Source organism: Pelodiscus sinensis, chromosome 1, assembly GCF_052426305.1.
Source record: "Pelodiscus sinensis isolate ZL-2025 chromosome 1, ASM5242630v1, whole genome shotgun sequence".
In the NCBI taxonomy this organism is placed as follows: Eukaryota; Metazoa; Chordata; order Testudines; family Trionychidae; genus Pelodiscus; species Pelodiscus sinensis.
The window spans coordinates 143730098-143754114 of record NC_143052.1 but is presented as its reverse complement, the minus strand read 5'-3'; the positions used below and the strand labels follow the sequence as shown (position 1 = coordinate 143754114).

The 24017-nt window shown below is 49.4% G+C and overlaps 2 protein-coding genes and 1 long non-coding RNA gene across 5 annotated transcripts; 1 reads left to right on the top strand and 2 right to left on the bottom strand.

Moving 5' to 3' along the window:
- Window positions 1–1001: 1001 nt before the first annotated feature.
- VAMP1 (vesicle associated membrane protein 1) lies at window positions 1002–17106 on the bottom strand. 3 transcript variants are annotated; one of them, XM_075904273.2, is made up of 4 exons: window positions 16397–17106; window positions 15134–15292; window positions 14224–14272; window positions 1002–3001 (listed from the first exon to the last, which is right to left on the bottom strand). In XM_075904273.2, exons 1-4 carry the CDS (start codon window positions 16544–16546, stop codon window positions 2931–2933), a joined length of 429 nt encoding a protein of 142 aa, XP_075760388.2. In that variant the 5' UTR covers window positions 16547–17106; the 3' UTR covers window positions 1002–2930. The 3 variants fall into 3 exon arrangements, with proteins under 3 accessions (XP_075760388.2, XP_075760406.2, XP_075760397.2); XM_075904291.2 differs by lacking the exon at window positions 1002–3001 and adding an exon at window positions 3467–12040; XM_075904282.2 differs by lacking the exon at window positions 1002–3001 and adding an exon at window positions 3467–5180.
- Window positions 15442–23063, top strand: LOC149525647 (uncharacterized). The gene is made up of 2 exons (XR_016347585.1): window positions 15442–15645; window positions 17101–23063. It is a non-coding gene; the product is annotated as an uncharacterized LOC149525647 (long non-coding RNA).
- MRPL51 (mitochondrial ribosomal protein L51) lies at window positions 22731–23827 on the bottom strand. Its single transcript, XM_006124172.3, has 3 exons — window positions 23517–23827; window positions 23276–23383; window positions 22731–23062 (listed from the first exon to the last, which is right to left on the bottom strand). The coding sequence occupies exons 1-3, from the start codon at window positions 23599–23601 to the stop codon at window positions 22866–22868; spliced, it is 390 nt and encodes a 129-aa protein (XP_006124234.1). The 5' UTR covers window positions 23602–23827; the 3' UTR covers window positions 22731–22865.
- Between the last annotated feature and the right edge of the window lie 190 nt (window positions 23828–24017).

Below are 24017 nucleotides of genomic sequence, written 5' to 3'. Positions count from 1 at the left end.
AAAGCGGCGGCCATGTTTATTTAAATCCCGCGGGGGAATATTTAAATCCCCCGCGGATTTCTCTATTCTGACTTACCTGCTTTGCATGCCTATTCCGTCTTATGTGGCCAGTCTAGACGTAGCCCTCGAGAAAATACCAGTCATATAACATGTCTGGTATTTTCTCAGTAGGTAAGTTGTTGTATTACTGGATGTATCAGTTTGTAGTTTCGAACTGCCTGGCTGGTAAATGTGCTCAGGCTGCATGAGTGTGTCTACCAGCCAGATAGTTCGCAACTACTCGAGGGGTTTGTGTGTGGGGGGTGGGGGGGAGGGGATGACACAGTAGAATCCCTGTGCCAGACTAACTCGTGCTTTGTGGGTGGGGGGGAGAGAGGAACGGGGTCTGGTCAGTTCCACTGCCTGCAGGCCGATTCATTCCTCCCCCCTGCTCCCCTTGCTGCGCCTCTGGCCAGCCCCACTTCCCCCAGCCCGCTCCCTGGCAGCCAGTTCTCCCCCGCTTCTCTTCCCAGTCTCCCTTGGCCAGCCCCGCTGCCTGCGTCCAGCCCTCTTTCCAGCGGCCACTTCTCCCACCCCGCCCACATCTTCCCTGGCCAGCTCCCTGCCCGCAACCTCGCACTCCCTGGCAGCCCTGCTTCCACCAGCCCCCCAATCTCCCCAGCCTGCCCTGATTCCCCTGTCCAGTTCTGCTTCCGGTTGCCAGCTCTCCCCTCCTCCTCACCCCAGAATCCCCTGGCACCTGCACCTTCCCTTAGCCCTGCACCCTCCTGGTGCCTCCTTTTCCCCTCTTTTTCCCTAATACCCCCCCTCACTAGTCTCTGCCCCATTCCCCTCCTACCCGTCTGTGCCCTCACACACAATTTGTTCCATCCTGACTTTCCTCATGCCCACCCCTTCTTTCAAGCCTTCTCCCAGAACCTCCCCCTCCAGCCCCCAGTGCCCTTCCCTTCACCTCTCCTCTCCCAGCATCACCTTGTCCCCCCTTCCCCTAACACCTCCCCTCCTGCCCTTTCCCTCATGGTCTGCACTTGGCCCCCTGGCATTTGTCTCTCTCTCCCGCACCCCTGTCCCTTGGTGCCTTCCCCCTCTCCTTTCCTCGCCGCCGCCACCGCACGAGCCGGTTCCCACCTTCTCCTTCCACGCTGCAGGGCCGGGGGCCGCACTCAGGCCCCGGAGGCCGAACCCGGAGCCAGCCAGGCCCCGCCACGTGCCTCCCGCAGGTTTCGAAACCCCGGGCCGATATGTCACGTCACACCCGGGTGTCCTCCCTGCCCATGTGCAACGCCACGCACGGGCGGCAGGCGGCAAGGAGGAGCTGCGCGCGGCAGAGATGTCCGAGGCCGAGGGGGCGGGGTGGGAGGATGCGTGGGGGCGGGGCCTGCTCCAGGCAGAGCCGGGGAGAGACCCAGCTCCACACAGCGCTGGAGCAGGGCCCAGCTCGTCACTCGCCGGCACTTCCGGGTGCAGGGGCGCGGGGCCCGATTCGACCAAATGGGTTGAATCGGCCTTAGGGCCGGCAGCCACTAGGCACACTGAGGCCCAGCATTTTTTTTCCGCGGCCCGGTACCGGGCCACGGACCATAGTTTGGGAAACGCTGCCCTAAGACATGAGAGGAAGCAAACTGCCCCAGAACTGCCAATAGCCAGACAGTAAGAGCACTTACTTGGAAGGTGAGACCCTGCTTCTACTCCCTGCTCGGCCTGATTCAGAGCACAGCCCTAACCCCTCAGGTCACAGTGTCTCTTGCTCACAATCCTGCAGGAGGAGCTGTTCTAGCTGGTGTAAATAATTACATATTCCTGGGGCTAGAGAGAAACTGGCTCCACCTTGAGCAATTCACTGTTTTGGAGTGGCTTGTTCTCCATCCTGGCCCTGAGGAAAACATGGTTGCTTGCCTCTCACAACTGTTCTTCTAAATGTGTTACTCATGTCCAGGGCTCGACAAATGCACTTATCTACTCGCCCATAGTGAGTAGATTTCAGCCGGTCACCCCGTTCATCGGCGGTCCGCGCATGCGCAGTGCGAGTCTCGCGCATGCGTGGTGTGGGGCTGGCAAGTGGCTTTCTCCGCGATTGTCGAGCTCTGTTCAGGTCTATTCCAAGTACCGGTGTGTGTGCGGCCTGCACAGCTGTCAGAAGGTTTTCCCCTAGCGGTACCCATCGGGTCATCTGTGGAGCCCTCTTGAGTTGCACCTTCATGGTGGTGTGTCCATGCCAACCTATGGCCTGCTCACTTCCTTCTTGGTGGAGCATTCCAGCTGAGGGGTAGGTGGGTGACTGCTGGAATGGACACGAACAAGTTATAAGAAGCAGGTAACCGTTTTTCTTCTTTGAGTGTTTGCTCGGATTGATGCCAAGTAGGTGATTCCCAAGCAGTTCCTAGGAGGAGGGGTCAGAGTTCACTGAGCCACAGGCTGGGGCACTGCTCTGTCAAACGCAGCTTTGTCTCTAGCCTCTTGAGTAAACGTGTAGCACCACATGGAGGTAGGGCTCATGGACCCACCTCGCTGCCCCTGCAGATGTCTTGAATGGGGACCTGTGCTAGGAGCGCTGCTGAGGAAGACTGCGCTCTTCTGGAGTATGCTGTTAGTGCTGGGGTGGGTGTGCTAGGCCAGTGTTTCTCAACCAGTGGTACAAGTACCCGTACGGGTTCTTGAGAGAAGTCGGGGGGGGGGGGGGGATCAACACAACTGAAATTTGGAGAAAACTGAATTTTTGTTTTAAGTTTTTCAGCGCTTTATTATTTTTGTACTTTTTACACCCAAAAATGTCATCGCCCACCCAGCTACAATGAAGTTGTTTAAACAAATGTGTTGCAGTAGTAGAAAAAAATTGTGTGTCTGAAAACTGTAGGTACTGGGGGTACTTACAATTTTTTTTTTTTTTGGAAAAAGGGGTATTTCATAAAAAAAGGTTGAGAAACACTGTGCTAGGTCACAGCCATGATCCACGAAGAGACCCCTCGAGGTGACTCCGGAAGTCCCTGCATCCACCCAGTAACTGCAATGAAGAACTGTGTTATTTTCGAAACAGCTTTGTCCCCTCAGAGTAAAAAGCTAATGCTCGTCTGGCATCCAGGGAGGGGAGCATTCATTTCTGGTTACTAGCATGCAGCTCAGGGAAGAACACTGGGAGACATTTCATGTAGAATTGAAAAACTCTCTTTGGGAGGAAAGCAGGTGTGGCCGCAACTGTACCTTGTCCTTACAAAAATCAGTATAAGGGGGTTTGGATGTCAGGGCCTTAAGATCAGACTCCCTCCTTGTTGAGTAGTGATAGAAATGTAGCCGTGTTAGTCTGGGGTAGTTGAAGCAAAATGCAGGACAATGTAGCACTTTAAAGACTAACAAGATGGTTTATTAGATGATGAGCTTTTGTGGGCCAGACCCACTTTTGATCTGAGGAAGTGGGTCTGGCCCACAAAAGCTCATCATCTAATAAACCATCTTGTTAGTCTTTAAAGTGCTACATTGTCCTGCATTTTCCTTGTTGAGGTTATAGCCACCAGGAATGGCACTTTCCAGGAAAGACAGAGGAGACTGCATGCTGCTAGGGTTCAAAAGGAAGGCCCACAAACTTCGAGAGCACCAGACTGAGATCCCATGGGGGGACTGGCTGTCTTACTTGGGTACAATCTATCTAGCCACTTGAGGAAGCAGCCAACCCCAGGGTTAGCAAAAACTGACCAGCTGGCAGAACCAGGATGGAAAGCTGTGAGAGCAGCCAGTTGCACTGTTATGGAACAAACTGCCAGGCTTTGCTAGTTGAAGTGCAGTAAATAGTACAGAATGGAGGGACTCAGTGACTGTAATGGTGGGTCTCCTTTTGCAGTGACCAGGTAAGTGGCTCTAGTGGATGGTTTTCTGCTGCTAAGGGAAATCTCCCTAATAAAGTCTGAGTATGTGAACTCCATAGGGTTTAGCCATGGAGTTTCCATGCCGTGAGATGGAGAGACTTGACTAGGAAGCTGGAGATGGTCGAGGTCCTGCGTGATGAAGTCCAGGCAGTGTTATCGATGTGTCCACCAACAGGCCTAGAAGTGTAGTGAACCAGTGTTGACATGGCTGTGCCACTGCTATCAAGATCATTGATGCTCCCTTTCCTTGGACTTTCAGTAGAACCTTATAACTGGAGGAGTGAGTCTAACCAGTTTGTCAGGGTGGTCTCAGTTTGGCCTGTATACTGAGTCTAGTCAAACTGGAAGTGCTCATAGCCATAGCCTGGCCTGCTGTACTACATACGGTCATAGAGCCGAGCAGCTTCAGGCAATTTTGCGCCATAATAGTGGGGAATTGCCTGAGCTCCTTTATGGTGGTACCCCTGGTGAGAAAGGAAGGAACACCCTGTCCTGACTAGTGTCTAGGAGAGCTCTGACAAATTCTGCCCTTTAAGCAAGGGGTAGAGCTGGTTTGCCATGTACAGTATCAGGCTGTGCCTGTTAAACATCACCTGAATTAGGCTCCCATGATCCTTTACTTGAGCCCTGGACTGACCCTTGATTAGCCAGTCACCTAGGTATGGGAATACTTGAACCCGCCATTTCCAAAGGAAGGTGGCTACGACTTACATGTACTTCATGAACACCTGAGGGACTGCCAAGGGGCTGAAGGGGGGAACCAAAAACTGATAATGGGTGTTATAGACCATTAAGTGGAGGAACCACCTGTGGACAGGCTTATGGACACGTGAAAGTATGTGTCCTTCAAGCTGAGGGTGACATGTCAGTATTTCAAATCCAGGTAGGGGATACTGGCAGCCAGGAAAACCAAACAGAACTTCAACTTCTTTGAGAATGTGTTGGGATATTGCAGGTCTAAAATAGGTCTGAGCCCATCCTTGGGCTTCAGGGTTAGGAAAAACCAGGAAAAGAACCCCTTTCCCATGTATTCTGGAGTGTTTGCACTTCCTACATGAAACACTGCTTGTGAGAAGGGTCTCTGAAGACGAATAGGAAAAGTGGCTGGGAAGGCAGGAGCGAACAGAATCAGAGAGACTACCTCAATTCTACTGTGCTCAGGATACTCCTTAGAAAATGTGCTGCTGCGCGTGTACACGAGCAATGCATATTTTTAATTTTTGGTGCAGCAAAAAGTTTCTGCTGAAAAGTTGCTACAGTTCTGCCTTTTGCTCATCAGAGGGTGATGTGGTGCAAGAACAGCAGGCAGCCTCTCCAAGTCAGCTAGGAAAGAGAAAAAGAGCTCAAGCCTGTGCCTTGCCTCTCAGGCCTGGGCAGGAGACAGGGGTTATGAGGAGATAAACAGTGTGGGCTGCTGTTGGGAGGGGAGGGGAGGCAGAGAGGGGCTCATAAGGGCTTGTGGAGAACAGACTGGGGCAAGGGCTAAATGGGAGTGGAAGTGCAGAGCCATATGATGATGGGGAAGGAGGTTCAGGGCCACATGGGCAGAGGGGGAGCAGAGCTACAGGAGGAAAGGGCATGATGGGGGGGGCACAGATACATTGGGACAAAGGGAGGGAGTGCAGGGTCACACGGGGATGGGGTGGCTGAGTGCACGTGAATGGACACATGGCTAGGGAGTGCAAGGACACATGGGGATGGAGGAAGTGGATGTCAAAATGGCATTTGTGGAACACATGGCCACGGGGGCATAAGGACACAACAAGGGCAGAGACGCATGGGGATAGTGGCAGCTGTGCCAGATTGATCCTTGACTGGGCTAGGGGTCAACCAGAGTCTGCAATGGAGAAGCTAATAGTTCTCCTCACCCCCCAAAAAAACGGTTTTATACTTTTCCCACCCATACTTCACAATCCTTCCAGCTCAGACCTTGGCTCCTTCCCAGCAATTCCTTCCTTCCCTCCCGCTCAGATCCTCTGCTATCCCTGACTTTCCCAAGCATTAGCTCTGGTTCTGAGAGATGCAGGAAATACAGTTCTGTAGTTGAAATGAATTACTACTCAGAATTCTGCATTAATATGCCTAGCGAGGAATCTATTTATAAAAAAAAAAATCCTGAATCTTTTTTGTTGCCTATATTGTTACAGACTTCCTTGCTGACAAGTATTTTGAAATAAATGACTCAACATAATTGAAACTAGTATGATTATATTGTATTATTTTGACAAATAAAAATGTGAAGAATTTGAAAATATTGTGCATAGAATTTTTAATTTTTTTGGTGCAGATTTGCCAGGGAGTATCAAGATCCATTAGTCTGAGGTGCTTTGTGCTCAGGCATGGCAAAAATGGGATAGGCAATTCACAGAGGAAGAGGAAGCATCTGGGATTTGTACTGTTGTGTCATCCTCAGGCACACGCTCAAAAGTTGGCCTGGGGGCTGAAGCTGCCTTGCTGAGCCATAGCCCTGGAGGAGGACTGGGAACATCACAGGCTACGTCTACACTATAAAGAAAAGTCGGAAAAAGATACACAAATTTCAAACTCGTAATTTGTGTATCTTTTTCCACTTTTCTTTCGAAAGAGGCTTTTCCAAAATTTGGCCCATCTACATGGTGCCAAATTTCAGATAAAATTCCTCTTTTGAGCCATCCCTTCTTCCTCATAGAATGAAGATTACAAGGATGGCAAAAGAACGCGTCGGCTTTTTCGGAAATTGTTCAGAAAAAGTGGACATGTTCCTTGGAGACAGCACTGCTTTTCTGGATACCTCTGGAATCCTGGGAAAACTTTGCAGTCTAGACATAGCCTCAGTCTATTATACCTGCCTCGCTTCCTTCTATAGTCCTATCTGTGGGGAGCAGGACAGAAGTGAGGGGTAGGCTGTGGCTGGTGAGTGAAACTCCATGAGTTGCCCATGAGTCTTTAAGCTTGTGAAACTTAGAGTCTTTTTCCATCAAGAAAAGCCCTGAGCCATCAAAAGGCACGTCCTGCATTGTCTGTTGAATTTTGTGTGGGCGTTCGAATGCCTGATGCTCTTTCTCATAGTTATGGTTAGAATCATAGGATCACAGGGTTGGAAGAGGCCTCAGGTCATCAAGTCCAACCCCTTGCCTAAAGCAGGACCAACCCAACTAAATCATCCCAGCCAGGGCTTTGTCAAACCAGGACTTAAAAACCTCTAGCGATGGAGATTCCACCACTTCCCTAGGTAACCCATTCCAGTGCTTTACCACCTTCCTAGGGAAATAGTTTTTCCTAATATCCAAGCTAGACCTCCTCCACTTGAGACCATTGCAATTTGAGACCATTGCTTCCTCCTTCTGCTGTCACTACTGAGAAAAGCCTTCCTCCATCCTCTCTGGAACCTCCCTTCAGGTAGTTGAAGGCTGCTATCAAATTTCCCCTTACTCATCTGCAGACTAAATAAAACCAAATCCCTCAGCCACTCCTTGTAGTTCAGTCAAAACTGATCTGTTCACACAAAAAGTTTCAATGAACTGGCATTTTCTGACCAAAAAAATCATTTAATTGAAAACTGCCAACCATCTGTGGCATTAAAAATCTACTCAACCTGCTCTAGGGATAGCAAATGAACACTGAAACTCTAGGCACACGGGTTATGGCCCACAGAACTACCTTAATGCGTGCTGTGGTTTTATTGAAGTGGAATACCCAACAATTACCAAACAAGTAAGTAAAAAAGAGCTGCTGCAGAGGGGTCATCATGCAGATGAAAGTTTAACTGGGAGGGGAGGGGGAGGCCTCTATGTTAGAGCTGATCAGGAATTTGAGGGAAATGATGTTTTTTGCCCAGAAAATGGTAGTTCATCAGAACAGAAACTTTTTGGTTTCTAGAACCTACTAGCCTCTATTTTCCCTCAGGTCCAAGACTAGAACTAAAGAGTTCTTACTCCAAATAATAAAAAGGCATGTCCTGATATTGCTTTGTGACTGAAGGAAAGGAACTGTCAGTGAGATTAAAATGGATTCTTTGGATATTCTGTGAATTACTTAAGCAGAACACACAATCTTTGCTGTCTCACTTTTCCTTTCATGGATTCCTATTCTAGGATCCCTCTTGTGTACAGAAGCCTCAACTGCATGCACTCTTTTTTCCATTGAAATAGGATAGAAACACATTGACTAATTATTGATTATAATGGGATGGAACAGCACCAGTATACTTAAATAGTTAAGCCAGTCTCAACATTCACAGCCAATTTTTCTAAGAGCTCTGAAACCCAGAATCTGACTTGGATTGCTGTACCTCAGAGGGAGCTAGGATAACACCTAAATAATCCAAATTTTGAGGTCGTATAAACAACGATTCATAAGGTAAAGCCCTCTTAATAAAATTGTTACATCAAAATTTAATGGTTCTCCTAACTTTCCTGCGCCCATGTGCGGTTAACATGGCTTCTGATATGTCGATGCTTGTGCTTCCCAAACTATCATCACCTTCTTGGGTTTGGTCTCAGCTACTGTTCCAGAGCCCACTACCTCTGTGGAAAGGAAATGTTTAAAAAATATTCAAGGTAAAAATTGGATCTACAATGTGACTTGAGATCCTAAGAATCCTGCCCATGGCCAGCTCTGCTCCTCTGCTTGCCCTGTAACAGAACAAGAGGCTTGGAGGCAGAACTCAGGAGAACAGCTCCCAGTGAACTCTCTTGTGCTATCTGAGGTGCTGCGTTTGCACCTGGACTCAAAACAAGCTTCTAGGACATGCTGCTTCTCTCCGGCCCTGCATGAAGGCAGGGAGAAAGGAGACTTGGCCCTAAAGAGGCCTCAGGAGCTGAGGCACCAGCCAGCACTATGCAGAGGAGCATAGCTACTAACTCCACTTCTCTTAAATCTGGGGTTGCCAGGTGTCCGGTATTGATCCAGACAGTCCATTATTTTTGGCTCCTGTCCGGTAAAAAAAAAATCTGAAAATACTGGACACCTAAAATGTCCGGTACTTTCTGATTCTTTCCCAGCCACGAGGCAAAAATCTGGGGCTGTCCAGCTCAATACGGAGGCAGCCTGGAAACCCTAGTGCTTACCAGTGAGCTGTCTGGCCCAGTGCAGGGAGGAAAGATGGCAGGTGGCCGCTGGCTGCCTGTTTTTAATTTTTTTTTTTTTGCTCAACAAACTTTTTCCTGGCATGTTTTTGTTGGGTATCTTTTCTGAAACCATCTGGCAACCCTACCTAAATCAGTCACACCCACTTTCTCTGAAATGGCTTTCCAACAATGACTAGGCCAGAGTGACCATATTTCCCAAAGGGAAAATAGCTTTCTGTGTGGGGCTATCCCAAGCCCTCTCCTCCACTCCTGGAATATGGTTAGCCCTGTCCTTCCCCACACCTGAGATCCAAACTGTCAGGCTGCATGGTACCCTTGCATAACTTTCTGCCCATTCTGTCACGACAAGCTATGCAATGCCAGGCAGTCGGGCATTAGAAGCAGCTGCCAAAGAATATGTTTTTCTCCATAACCCACAAAGTGCATTGTGGGCAGTAATTGGTGTTGTCTGGAAAACAACAATTCTGTTTTGCAAACACCTGCAAGGTTATGACGTTTGTTTTTATTCCATTGCCGAAGGAAAATGAGGCTTTTTGAAATTGACTCGTCAGTGTTTTTTCTCAGAATAAAAGAACTCAAAATAACCAGTAGCTGAGCCGTCTTCTCAGTTGTGAGAGAACCCCAGCAAAAGCCCCTGAACTGCATCAGCCTGTGCAGGGACTTGGCTCTCAGGATCCTACCCATCAGGCTATAAAGTCAGTCTTTGTTTCTGACTCCATGAATATTTATACAACCTGGAGCAGCTCCAAGAAGAGAGATTGGTAGCGAATTAATCCCGCATTCTAGACTTTTAGTTGGATTGTATAAAGCAAATGGCCAGGGCATAGGCACTGACTTCAAGGGTGCTCTGGGGTTGGAGCACCCACAGGGAAAAAGTGGTGGCCGCTTAGCAGCAGCCACCCTGCCCCTTTTGCCTCTCTCTGCTCCATGCCACTGGCCAGCTGATAGCCCCACTTACCAACTCCTCCCTCGCCCTCCCAGAGTGCTGCCAACAGCTGATTCATGGTGTTCAGGAAGCTCTGGGAAGGAGGGGGAGGAGCAAGAATGCTGTGTGCCTGGGGGAAGTAGTGGAATGGGGGCAGAGTGAGGATGGAGCAGAGTCACTAAAAGGACAGGTGGAGATTTGGGAGAAGGGGTAAACTAGGAGTGGGGCCTGGAGTGGGGAGTGGTTGGTGGGGATCAAGCACCCTCATCTATTGGGTAAGATGGTGTCTATGGGCCAGAGGTCACCTTGGAGCTCACAGTTGAGGTCAGAGTTTTCATTAGGGTTGCCCTATGGTTTAACCAAAAATACCAAACACCCCCGCCTCCAAAAAAAAAGGGGGAAACAAAAGTTGTTGAGCAATAAATAAATAAATAAAAAGGACCCCGACAATTATTAGGCAAAAACAAATAAAAAAACAAAAAACTAGCTTTTGCCACTAGAGGGCACCGCTGCCCCACGCTTCACAGGGAAGCCAGAGATCCTGGGAGTGGGTGGGACCCGGGCAGAGAGATGCCAGAGCGCGCAGGCAGTGCTCTCAGGGCCCTGTCCCACAGAGCATCCCCCAGCGTCTGCAGTTCTGTCTCTAGAGCAGCCCGGCCGGCCCGCAGACGCTCTGGGGGGGGGGTCTCTGCTGGCGGGTGGGTACAGTGATGCGCCTTTCCCCAGCTCCGCAGACACAGACACGAGACCAACTCTTTGAAAGAGTAAATAAGAATAAAGTGGCAGCTTCTGCAGCCTGGCCCTGGGGGCGACTCTCCTAAGAGACACAAGAGCCTGCAACGCAGCGCTGTGCCTAGCCCCGCTCCACCCCACATCTCCTGCCCTCCAGCTGCCGCTGGATCCTGAAGCCAGAGTCCTCTGCCCCAGCATGCTAAGGGGTGGTCTCGGTGTGGGGGAGCCCCGTGAACCCCACATTAGCTGGTCTGTGCCTGTGCAGGCGCTGGGCATCGGGGGCTGTTCCGTTCCTGCCCCCAGCACCCAGTCCTAGAGCAATGTGTTAGGCCATAGAAAATTGGGCCTAGGGTAGTTATGCTAAGACAGACTGAGAAGAGTCCAGCAAAGGGTTCTGGATAGTCCCTGAACAAAATTTGAAACATGAGTTGAGCAAGGGCATAAGATAAGCGAACAGCTGCATTTTTGTACTTGCTGAGCTGAACAGCTTGCTTAAGAAACTGATAAGAAAACTCCCTGTCTCCTCATTGCCTGGTACTTGCTTTCTGTCTTAATAAGAAAGTTGCTAATGTATCAAGGCCACCTTGTATAGTTGGCAAGGTATGCACCCATGCTAGAAGTTTCTAACTAACAAAGAGGGGTGGGTTGCTTAAGTGAATAGTCTATAACGCGACGGAACTGTTTATATAACCCCACTTGTTATAGAAATCGGAAGCTGGTTCCTGGTAGAGACGGGCTGCTCTCTATTGTCGTGTGCACTCTTCAATAAAAAGCTTTGTGATTAGACCTTGCTGGTGTTGCCTGTCTCTTTGCAGTCAGACAACGAACTGAAGCCGTCTGGGTTCGAGTCCCCGACAAATGCACCGGAGCAGCCGGGCACCGGGGGCCCACACAGCTGCCTTGGTGCGAATACAGGGCGACTGAGCCACGCGGTTGCCCCCAACCAGAAGGGAGCCAGCGTGCAAGCTGAGCAGCATCAGGCTGGCAGAGCAGTCTACACGGGCCACTCCTTGGGGTGGGGGCTCCAAGTGAAGGCATCACCCCCCATTACTCCCACTGGCCCCAGTTCCTGGCCAATAGGAGCTGCAGAGCTGGCAGAGCACAGAGCTAAGCTCAGGGAGGGACATGTCACTGCTTCTGAAAAGCCAGCTAGGGAGCCTGCCAGCATCGCCAACACCCTCCCTCCTCCCCAGCGGCACTCCCTGTACCATCTGACCAGGGACTCATAGCACTCACCAGACAGCACCTGTTGACCCCCCTATGCCTCTGTGGCTCCCCTGAGCCTCTCCCTTAAGTACTTGTGGTGCTATAGCCACCATGATGCTCACCAATGATTGTGTCTGCCCAGTGTGCTCGCAAGGAAGTGCACCAGTCTTTGGACTTCAGAGTCATGAAAATATCACTGTCAAACCGACAGATGTTCTCAACCAGAATATCCCCCACATCTGAGCACACACCTGGAAAGGGAAAATGTGGGTCTGCCAGGTGCCCCTATCCCTTGTTCTTCCTCAGTCCTTCTATCACTCAGCCCCATCTTCCCACTTTCTTGTCACCCCCTATTCCTATCTCTGAGGGTATGTCTACACTAGATGTCAGAGGCCCTGGAGAGCTTAAATTCAAGAGTCCAAGATGGAGTTTAGCATATAGTTTACAAGTTCATGAGCCTTTCTAAGTAGATTTGCAGAGAGTCACAAGTTGATGAATCTAGAGTTTGAGACATTTTCTCAAAGCCCCCCTCTCAGCACAGAGCTCTACTTTCCTACCATTTGTTTTGTAACTCCTGCACAGAACAAGGGTTTTGGAGAAAGAACAGAGCAGAAGATGGGAACTTGGTCAAAACATACACACAGGATGTAGGTGCGCAGCTATTTAGGCAAAGAATCCTCCCCAACCCCTTGGTCACTCCACACAACAGAGCAAGAGGCACATAGCTTGGTGAATTGAGGGGGGGGGGGAATCCAGAATTCCTACTTTCTCCCTCTACCAGTTCTGTTCCCTCCACACCCCCGGACTTCCTTAGGTTAAGGTGCATGCCAGTAGCTAACCAAGGTGACAGCCTGCCAAGTCTGGACCAGTGACAAGAATACAAACCCCTGATACAAGCACTGCTGCCATGCTTGTGGTGTAGGAAAAAGGATCACCAACCTTTCAGTTGCATTCCTATGAAGCTGAGAGCTGTCTCGTCATGAGCAAGGGACAGCCCACCACTGTCTGTAGGGAGGCTCAAGGTCAAGTGACCACCATAAACTAGTTTAAGCTTTAGCAGGTAATGGGAAACTCTGTGGCTACGTATAGAATGGCATGATTTTCCGGAAATGCTTTTAATGGAAAAAGTTTTCCGTTAAAAGCATTTTCAGAGAAGAGCATCTAGATTGGCCACGGACACTCTTCCGCAAAAGCACTTTTTGCGGAAAAGCGTCCGTGGCCAATCTAGACGCGCTTTTGCGCAAAAAAGCCCCGATCTCCATTTTTGCGATCGGGGATTTTTTGTGTAAAACAAATCTCAACTGTTTACACTGGCCCTTTTGCGCAAAAGTTTTGCAAAAAAGGGACTTTTGCCTGAACAGGAGCAGCATAATATTTCCGCAAAAAGCACTCATTTTACACAGTAGGAAGAATTTCCGCAAAAGCACTGACAAGTGTAGACAGCTGGCAAGTTTTTCCAGAAAAGCGGCTGATTTTCCAGAAAAACTGGCCAATCTAGACACAGCCTGTGAGAACAGAAGCCAGAATGCCTTCTGGCGTGAAGCACTACTCTAATGAATTTCACATGGGAGCCCTCCTTCCTCTCTGGCTCATCACAGCCAAGGAACTGCTCGGAGAAGCTCACAGTGCTGGAGTGCTTTCCCCGGGAGGTATCAAGTAACTGCTGTGATAAAATTGACATCTAATCTACACCTCACTCAAACTGTGGATCTAAATAACCACCCACAAAAACAGAAGAAAGAGTAATGTTTTCCCTTTCCCTCACAATTAAGCTGGCCCTCTTTGGGGCTGCAGGTTTCACCCCTTCATGACCTAAGTCCAAGAAAGTTATTTCAGAATCACACACAGAAGACAAACACAACCAAGAGAAAGAACAGACGGTGAAGCAGCCATGTGGAGGGGAAGCATGGGCTAGGAAGGAGACAGGAAGAAGGGAAGGTGGACTGCAGACTGAGGGACAATGTTCAAGTATAAAAGTAAACTGGAGACAGAAGGCAGCAGAAGGAAAAGAAAAAGGAGAGAACAAGAGGGCAAGTTACACCAAGTTCCCTGCAGTAAGCAACTGAGACCTCCAAACCCCTAGGACTGCCCAACCCTTCTGTTCCCGTCTCTGTCATACTTTGAGAAGGCCTCCTCTGTCATAGTAGAGTGAAGATCCATTTCTTCACACCCTTCAAGTACAAAGAGCTCTCTTATGGGTCCTTTAGATGCTATTTGGGATATACCATTTCCCTGTGGAGTTTCCCAGAGACTACCTGCCAAATGCCTAGTGAAGGATGGAGTTTCCCCCTTCACCACCAGAGAAATGCTACCATTTGAACAAGCAGACTACTCCCAGACCTTAAGGCACTTAACCAAAAGGGAAGGGGCATCATTTACCAAGAGTCTGGGGCTCCCTTGGACCTCTAAGATTGAGATTCCATATGGTACTTACGTACAATGGCCATCACAATGGCACAGATCACTCCAAGCATGATCATCATCTGCGGAGAAAGATTGTGAAGGGTTAATACTCTCGGAAGGAGTTGAGATGCCTTGGGAGACCCCACCTTATAACACATCTGCACTCTAAGAGACCAAACAGCTCAGAATTCCAGTCTTTGCAGCAGGCCATGCAGTACGGAAAGTAGCATTACCTTTTTCCAGCCCCCAGAGTCATGAACCTGCTTCCACAGCCAAGAGATGAATGTTCAGCTTGAATCAGGAATCCCCTGAAGCAGGGGCATCAGCAAGTCCTAATTAGCAGCACTGCAAATTTTCATCAAATCTGAGGTGTGGTGCTGCCCATCTCTAGCCCCCCTCCGTCCCCCCATCAATCCCCAAGGTCACTAATGCTCAGCAGTAAGGAAGGAGTGGGGATCCAGTGGAAGGATGCACTCTTCCACCCCTCGGGGAGGGTATGCAAAGATTAAGGTAACTCTCTTTCCTGTGCACCTTACCTTCCAAAAGAGGGCTTGAGGCAGCTTCATGCTGAAACCACAGCCCTAACTGTACGAAGTACAACTGTCTTATAAACCCCAGCTTCACTTGGATGCAGCCACAGACTATCCACACCTGCTGACATGGGAGGGAAAGGCACAACCTTGGAAGAAACTGGACACCCCCACCCCCAAAGCAGCAGTGTCTCAGAGAACCTCCCAGCTGTTTCACCATACCTGACTTGCAGGCTCAGCTCTTACACAGCGGTGGGGGGAGGGAGGGAGGGAGAGAGGGGGAAAGCACTCCATCATGTGACTGGCATGTGATCATGCATGTACCACCTCCCCATGTGTGGCCTACAGATGCAGCCCAGGGAGACATGAACAACTTCAGATCTGGCCTCACTGGAGGGTAATGAGGCTCACCTTACAGTTTTTCCACCAGTACTTCCTCTTTAGCCGTCCTGCACTAGTTTTAAACACTGAGGCATCAGCCTCTAGTGCATCTGCCTTGCTATCCATCTCTGTCAGTCTGATGTCTCGATCCAGCACTTTGTCCACATTCACACGCATTATGCTCACCACCTGCAAAAGAAAAAGAGATGTTATACAAGCGTAGCCCTCTTACTTAAAGGGCCTCTGACCTTCTGGGAGAATCCTGTGTGCTGCAGACTACAACTCCCATGAGCCTTTGAGGAAAGAGGGGGAAGTAGGGCTTGTCCGGGCATGTTCTAGAGTGGGCTCTCCATTTTGAGACAGAGGAGCCAGGCTGCTGTGGAGGAGCCTTATCCAGTTGCAGCTAAAGCCTGGGACTGAGAGCCTCCAGGGCTTGGACCTAGCAGGCTGCTTCAGAGGCTGCTGATTGTTCTAGAGGGGAGAGAGTCTGGCTGTGCCTGTGGCAGAGAAGGACTACAGAAACTGGCACACAGGAGGAGGCTGTAAGTAAACAGGTTCTTTAGGAAAATGCTGCCTGGGACAGACCTCAGAGATATAGACTCTGGGTCCAAAGAGAGGCAGAGTGTCCAGCCCAGTGAACCAGAGCTGCTGACATTTGGTGGAGCCTGCTCCAGTAGCAGAGGGAGTTTGCAGCTGGCTGCTCAGCTTGGACCAACACACACAAAACCTGCTCAGTGCTGCCTCCACTCCAGCTGCAAACCTTCAAGCATGCCTACCCAAGCATCTGGGACTCTGACTCCAGAAGAGTGCACACTCTGGGGTGGGATAAATGGTGACAGTACAAATGCTACATAGCTAAGTTCCTTTGATTTCTGTGTGCTGTTAAAATTGATTTTATTCACGTTTAATCTGTTAAACCCCATGTCTTTACATTGTAAAGTAAAGGTGTGAATTCTAATGTAATCAATTAGATGTATATATTTATAGTTGTTGTCCTGGAGTTAGATCCAGACTATTGCTGGAATATTTTTATTCCTGGAGGCTCCCAAGACACTCCATTAAGTGTGTACAGGACCAGCCAGGTGGAGGCACCACCACTGTATATTCTTTACGAGCAAGGAACTGCAGCAAGGGGGTGGATAGGGAATCCCCAACTAACCACCACCACTGGAGTACTCAGGATCTCCTTTTATGTTAAAAATCAGCAGGCACCTAGGCATACCTGTGAGTGTGACCTGCTCCCAAATAACCTAGGGAGGAAAAAGAGACTAAGCCCAGCAGACACTGACTTACCTCTTCCATCTGGGCCTGGGACTGCTGCAGCCAAAGATTACTAGTCACATTAGGGAGAGGCCCAGAGGGACCGCCATCAAGAGCCCCCTGTTCTGGTGCCTGAGAAGTAGGTTGTTGAGCTGGATCACACCTGATGAAACAAAGAGACATATCCAACAGAGAACACAGAATAATACAGATCCATTTATGAACCTCAGATTTAAGAGAAAAGCAGAATTCAGGAGCCAAGTCCTAAACTGAAAAGCCCAGAGAAAGTTCAAGAACTGATACAGGATCTCGAACCGGGAGAGGGTATGTAGTGAGGTCCCATGAGGGGAAGGGTGGTTGTGGTGGCGGCAATTGTGGGTCCAGCACTATTCAATATTTTCATTAATTTAGGTAATGGCACTAAAGTTGTGCTTAGGAGCTGGGAGGGGTTGTGACGTGAGCAATTTTGATGATCGGTTTAAGGACAGGTTTAGAATTGAGAATTACCTTAAATTAGAAAGCCAGAAATGGATACAGTAGATTACACTTCGTACACAACTCCAAATGCACAGGTATGAGGTGGGGAATAACTGGCTAGAAGTAGGACTGCTGAAAAGATTCTAGGAGTTTTAATTACAAATTGAAAAGTAAACATGTCGAGCTGCAAAATATTCTGTGCTATATTAACAAGAGCATTATATGTAAGACATAGGCGATAACTGTCCCTCTCTGCTCAGCACTTAGCTGGAATCCTGGGTCCAATTCTGGATGCAAGAGGTGGACAAACTAAAGAATCCAAAAGGACAACACAAAAGGTGACATTTAGAAGACTGAACTTATATGGAAAGCAAAAAAAATAAGAAAAAAGTTTAATTTTGATAGAAGAATGAAGGGGATCCGGATTACTGTCCTCAACATACTGGAAGACTTATCAATTGTTCTCAAGGTTCACTGAAGATCAGAAAAGTAGTAATGGGCTTCCTCTGATGCAAGGGAGATTTAGATTAGTCATCAAGAATTTTTTTTCTAATTATAAGTGTAGTTAAACTTCAGAATAGGCTTTCAGTGGAGGATGTGGAGACCCCCAGCACTGGAGGAGGTTGTTTTTTGTTTTTTGTTTTTTTTAAGGTGGTGTTATTGTTTGTTTGTCGCAGCTCCCGTGTAGGGGGCTAAACTTGACCTTGAGATCCCTTCCTGCCCTCCACTGCTAGCATTCTATGGCAGACAGGTACCTACTGCCGTACAACAAATAAAGGCCAACTTGAAAGAAACTGAAGCTAGGGCAGGAAATTGAGTCTAACAGATGCATCAGTTAACCTGAACACGTACATGCAGGATTAAAGTCACAGGCAAACTGTGGAGAGTGACTCTGCTAAAACAAAAGATGCTGCCACCCAGCATTGCCTTTAAATGACTTTGGTCAATTATCAAAGGGGTAGCCCTGTTAGTCTGAATCTGCAAAAGTGATGAGGAGTCCTGTGGCACCTTACAGACTAACAGATTTATTGGAGCATAAGTTTGAGGGCAAAGACCCACTTCAGCAAGATGCATATTATACACGAGTCTTTGCCCACTTAAGCTTATGTTCCAATACATCTGTTAGTCTGTAAGGTGCTACAGGACTTCTCCTTGTTTCTGTCAATTAGGCATTAAAGCTGCATTTCCCATTCAGGGAAACAGAGCAGAGGAACAGCCCCACTTGAAGTATTCATGGGACTAGGCTACTACAAAACAGGTGGTTTATAAGTTCCCCTCGCCCAACATGTAAGGGGCTAGCCAGCACCACCCTACTACTTGCGCAGGAACATCTAAGATCCAGATTTTGGAGGGGGGAGGGAGAGAAAGGAGTTTACTACTCCCGGTCGAGGCAAGCCCATTCCAAGCTCCAGGAGACTCCCCAGCGCACGCCGCTTCCTTTAGGCGGCAGAGAGCCAGAGCCCCCTGGTGCGCTGCGGGCAGGCACCGCTGACGCGCACGGGTGCCCAGAGCACGAGCCCCCTAGGACATGGGACTGTGTGACAGAGCTTCTGCCTATAGCTGCCCGCTGCTTGGCACCCACCTAAGCTCGGGGAGGGGGGGGGGGAGCAGAGGGAAGGCTGCGGCGAGCGAGGCACCACACCAGCTAGGCGGGTGGGAGCCCAGCTGCTACCTTGTTGGAACGCGCTACCGGTAGCGCTCTCGCATCGGTAGCGCCTGACACACCGCCGGCAGGGAGCGCTCCGGTGGAGAGGGGCAGAGGCCGCTGCGGGGCACGCAGGAGGGGCAGAGAGAAGTGCAGGAAGGGTCAGTCGGTGCCAGCAGTGACTCCCACCATCGAGATGGGGGTCCAGTCCTGGGACTGCAGGGAGCCGCGCAGGGGCGCTGGAGCAATTTGCATAAGAGGGGAGAGGCTAGGTGCCACTGACCCCCCTGCAACCCTTCTACAGGGTAGAAGCCACCCCCAGCTGCGAGGGCTGCAGCCCCCACCTCTGGTCCCAGCTCCTGTGGCCGGTAGCAGCACGCAGGCTGCCCAGAGGGGGGCGGACAGCTCACCCCGCTAGCTGCACCTGCTCCGCGCGCAAGACTCCCATGGCTGCGAACGCGCCCCCAGCTCGCGCTGTCTTCAAATCCAGCCCCGCCCAACTCCTACTAGTCTGGTGTGACCACGCCCACCGCCTCCGGTATATCTATGTCATCAGAGCACACGGCCACGGCCACGCCCCCCGTTTTCTGGCACTGTCCCTTCGCAGCGTTGGTCTGGTCTCTGGTGCTTCCTGAAGGGCCTGCGCGGGCAGCCTGTGGGTCTGCCCACGGCCTCAGATAGAACCCGCGCAACCAATCAGCTTCATCCTGGCACCGCTAGCCGCCCTTTGATGGTTCCAGCCAGCTGTTATCTTCAGCCTCTGTCCTGGTACCGCCCCCAAGGATGGTACTAGCCCAATCAGAAGTTTCGTTACCCCTTTCCCTAAACCAATCGCTGCGTCCTCCCGGCCTCGCGCTTAGACCACCCCCGCCAGCTGCAATGATTTATTATGAAGCCCCCTGCCCGGGATGGGCGGAGGCGGGCAAAGGGCGTGGACGTGGGAGAGGAGGGAAACAAAGAAAATCCGGCTGGGGGCCGCCGCAGACCTGGCACCATCAAGCGGCCCTAGGGCTTCATGGGCACAGCGGAGCGGAGCGCATCAGACCGAAAAATCTAATCCCCATGGTGACATCACAGCCTGGAGCTCACCGCCCCACCCCAGTGCGGGGAACTGACTCATCCTATCTGCAGCCTGACTCAGAGAGCCGCAGCTGCAGGTGGCAGTAGCCAAAGTTCTGCATCAGACAGGTCACCTCCCCTGCACTAGCCATGATTGCTGAATCATTTGTCTCTCTGCTCTACAGATCCAGATATTCTCCTTGCCATACCACCTTGCCGTTCCCTCCACAGCTGTTATGAAGAGATTCAGAAAAAAAAATAAAAAACAAATCTTGAGCTATATCACAGAACTGAAAGCAGTAATGTTTTGGGCAGAACATGTTCTTTATTTTACCTATTTCCTTTAAAAGGTTCTCTAACAGGTAATTTAACTAAAATTCAATTTATTCAAGAATTGTTCAGTGTGTTTATAGAGCTATAGTCTCACTAAAGTGGGAATCAAGAGGCAACGTCAACTATGATGCTTCCACAGATTTAGAAGGCACACATGGACTGCGTCTATACTGGCAAGTTTTTCTGCAAAAGCGGCCACTTTTGCACAAAAACTTGCCAGCTGTCTACACTGGCCACTTGATTTTGCGCAAAAGCACTGACATTCTACTGTCTGAAATCAGTGCTTCTTGCGCAAATGCTTTGACGTTCCCGTTTGGGCAAAAGCCCTTTTCCGGAATGTTTTTGCAGAAGAGGGCCAGTGTAGACAGCTAAAAACCGTTTTGCGCAAAAAAGCCCTGATGGCGAAAATGGCATTTTGCAGAAAAGCATCTGTGCCAATCTAGATGCTCTTTTCCGCAAATGCTTTTAACGGAAAAACTTTTCCATTAAAAGCATTTGCGGAAAATCATGCCAGTCTAGATGTAGCAATGAAGTACTTGCACTCATCTCTTATATGAAGCCTGGCTGCCCGCCCAGTCCCTAACAGTCAACTATCATACTGGATTGAGATCCTAGTGCCTTTGCAACAGCCCTAAGAACATCTGTGATTAATGTAGCTGTAGCTCAAGTGTTTTTTACTATCAGCCCTTCAAAGAATCTCAAGACTAAATCTGAGCTAGGGTACATTCAATGTACCCCATGTCAACGAGATGAGAATAATAGACTAAGGTTCAGTGGTTCTTTCTATATCCCACCACAGGTTGAGAGCATATGTAGCATGTTCATAGCTTAACCCACAAACACACCATTTATTAGAATGGTAAGACATGAATTAATAAAATGAGGCTAAAAAGTTTGAAAAACAAGATAGGACCTGAAGGGGAAAGCAAGAGATGTGAACTAGAAGGAAGACAAATGATATGGGGAAGCAAAAAGTGAGTAGAACAAGCAATACATTGCTAGAGCCATATTTTGTATAGCAGAATCTGATAGTTCAATTTATCTGATGAAATGGGTTTTACCTATGCAGGCTTATGCCAAAATAAATCTGTTAGTTTAAATTGCCACAGGACTCCTCACTGATTTTTTTCTCACCAATGTAAGTTTCACTGACAAGTGCTAGTGTGGACAGCACTATGTCAGCAGGAGAGCTCTCTCTTGTCAGCACAGAGCAGCTACATAGGAAACCATGTAGTTGTGCCACTTATGGTATGTAGTGTACATGTAGCCTCTGGAGCACTAAAAAGATTTGTAGCCTCCCTAGCAGCAGTACTTTCAAGCTCTTCAATCAAGGCATTAAGAAAAATAAGTGGAATGAGCTCCTGCAGGGCCTCTTCCTGGAGCATACACTTGTTCAGGAAAGGGGCAATGTTATAGACAGGTCGTAAGAGACAATCCTCAGTCATCTGACTAGAGAACTATTGGCAACCCTACTAGGGGCCAGAATGCCTGCATTCTGGCCTCAGGCAAGGGGCTCAGCGATGTTCTATGCTGGGGTACTTATTATCCAAGCAGCAAATGTTTCCAACTTCTGCCACCCACTGGATCAGAATGGAAACTACTCATCTCTGCCAGGTCAGCTGCTAAAACTTGCTACTCCAGTTTAAATTCCCCAGTCACAATGACTGCCATCACCACCAGAGGAATAAAGGAAGGAACTCAGTTTGTCACAGTTCCTTTAGTAGAACATTAAAATTGGAAGGGACCTTGAGAGATCATCAAATCCAGTCCTCTGGACTCAGGGCAGGACCAAAAATCATTCCTGAGAAATGTTTGTCTAACCTGCTCTAAAAAAATCTCCAACGATGGAGATTCTACAACCACCATAGGCAATGTATTCCAGTGTTTAACCACCCTGAGGCTATGTCTAAACTGATGGCTTCTTGCACAAGAACATATTGCACAAGGGTACAGGAAGAACTCTTGCACAATAACACATCCACACTGCCATGAAATTTTGTGCAAGAGCATCCATGGCAGTGCGGACACTCTTTTGCACAAGAAAGCTCTGATGGCCATTTTAGCCTTAGGGCTTTCTTCCGCAAGAAACCCCTGCTGCACGTCCACACTGACCTCTCACGCAAGAGAGCTTACACATGTTAGAAAAGAGCGTAGCTCTTGTGCAAGAAGCCCTCTCTTCCCACACATCTTCTTGCAAGAGTGGGCAGGCAGTGTGGATGCTCTGCGGAAGAACGCCCATTCTTGAGTAAGAACCTGCCAATGTAGACATAGTCCAAGAGTTAGAAAGTTTTTCCTAACATCTGGTGTAAACGTTAGCCCCTTACTGAGGCTAACCATTGATGCAGTAACATCTCAGTACAACACTGCTCCTGTTGGACACTATGGAATCTCTCATTCAGCTCTGTCTCTCTACATTGAGGCCTTACTACGCTTGGGGAGACTTAAAACAGAAACCAATGAAGTGCTGATGCTTCATTACAGAAATACTAGTATATCCTCCAGCCCAAGTAAAGATCTCATCCACAATTCTCTTTTCCTTTCCTACCCCAAATCTGCCTCAGTCTCTTATTGTGTATACTGTAGCTGTATCAGTTCCAGAAGTCGGTTCAATAAAAGACATAACTTCACCCCATTCTCTCATTTCTCCTCTTATCTCTCCAGAGCTGCCAGAAGATGCACCTAAGGAAAGAACTGAGTAGAAGGGGGATGGAAATTTAGCAATATTCAGAGACATACTAGATTAACAATTTTTGCAAGGGCAATTAAATCTTATGCTTGGTTTCAGCCCATTCCCTTATCATGAGAGATCAATCAGGATGTGAACTTGTGTTGGTTGAAGGGGATCAGAGGTGGTTGTGGAAGAGAAATTGAATTTATTGTGATTTTACAAGATTCCATTCTGTGCACAGCTCCAGGTGCTTAAACACCTGTTGCCCCAGGATGCCATTCCTTCCAGGATGCACATGGCTGGTTCCCACAAGTCTACTCTTAGCGGTGCTTTCCAGTGCGATTGAAGCGTCTGTACAGGAAACTGATCCTTTTGCTAAGGTTCTTGAAATCCTGGTCAAACATTCGATCGCCTACCATTTTCTTCTTCCGGATACATCTCTGCAGTTCATTTCCCTTCCAGCCTCGCAGCCATTTAGGCCCTATGATCAAGTCCTTGGGGTGAACCTGAAAGTCTCCTGAAGGTAAAGTGGGAAACAGATACAGTACCAGGAAAACAAACCCAGAACAGCAGAAAGGTTAGCCCCAGGTCCCATCAATTCATTCTGACCCCATTAAATTTTCCCATGTTGAGGGTAGGATTAATCTCTGCACACACACACACACACACACACACACACACACACTTCCTCTCTCCCATAGTATCCTCAGACCCATCCTCTCTCACTTACCTAAAATTCCTATATTGTCATAAACCCCAAATAAGGCTCGTTTCTCTGTCCAGCGATCAACCTCCTTAGGCTCAGACGGCTTTTTCACGTGGATCATGCTGGTCGCCCCTTGAAACAGAAAAGGCAGCTGAAGAACCATTTACTCAGCAGAAGGGCCCGACGCTTTCCCGGGCGGGAGGGCAAGACAATGGCAGGGGAGGGGGGGGGGGGAGTGCCCGGGACTGTACCCGGCTCTGCTCACCACAGTGGAGGCTCCTGGCGGCGTGGACCAGAGGGAGGCTACGGCTCAACAGGCCCCATCTTGCCAGCTGCGGCAGAGTCCCCATCACTGTCCCACCCGGCAGACACAGCCCCGGTCCCACAGCGCCCTGGCAGCAGGGGCGGCACCACCGCGCACGCGCTTCCACTCCCGCCCCTCAGAAGCCGCCTGAAGCGGGGGCGCTACAAGCCCCGCCGGGCCACCGTCATCTTAACTAGCTGCTTCCCAGAATGCAGCGCTCCCCGCGCCGCCTGTCGTGACGCGCCTGGCAGCCCTGCTGCCGCCCACAGGTCAACCCAAAGCAAGAGCTGCCTTCCCCCCCGCTGACTATAAACGCGAGCGGGGCTCTGAGAGGCGGAAGGAGCCTCTGGGTTCTGATTGGTTGCTGTGTCCCAGCCGCCCTCTGATTGGTGCCAAGAACAAGGCGGCGGATTAGAACGCTGGAGGAGTGGGCGCAAACCTGGCCATTCGGAGAGAGGTGGG

What these genes read in the sequence shown, in the direction of transcription:
- VAMP1 (XM_075904291.2), bottom strand. Translation starts at nt 16,546, where the DNA reads ATGTCTCTTTGTTTCATCAGGTGTGATCCAGCTCAACAACCTACTTCT. An exon ending in CCCAGGCCCAGATGGAAGAG is followed by an intron (nt 15,293 to 16,396) that starts GTAAGTCAGTGT and finishes TTTCTTTTGCAG; the next exon opens with GTGGTGAGCATAATGCGTGT. An exon ending in ACTGGTGGAAAAACTGTAAG is followed by an intron (nt 14,273 to 15,133) that starts GTGAGCCTCATT and finishes CTTTCTCCGCAG; the next exon opens with ATGATGATCATGCTTGGAGT.
- MRPL51 (XM_006124172.3), bottom strand. Translation starts at nt 23,601, where the DNA reads ATGGGGACTCTGCCGCAGCTGGCAAGATGGGGCCTGTTGAGCCGTAGC. An exon ending in CGCCAGGAGCCTCCACTGTG is followed by an intron (nt 23,384 to 23,516) that starts GTGAGCAGAGCC and finishes TTCTGTTTCAAG; the next exon opens with GGGCGACCAGCATGATCCAC. An exon ending in TGACAATATAGGAATTTTAG is followed by an intron (nt 23,063 to 23,275) that starts GTAAGTGAGAGA and finishes CTTTACCTTCAG; the next exon opens with GAGACTTTCAGGTTCACCCC.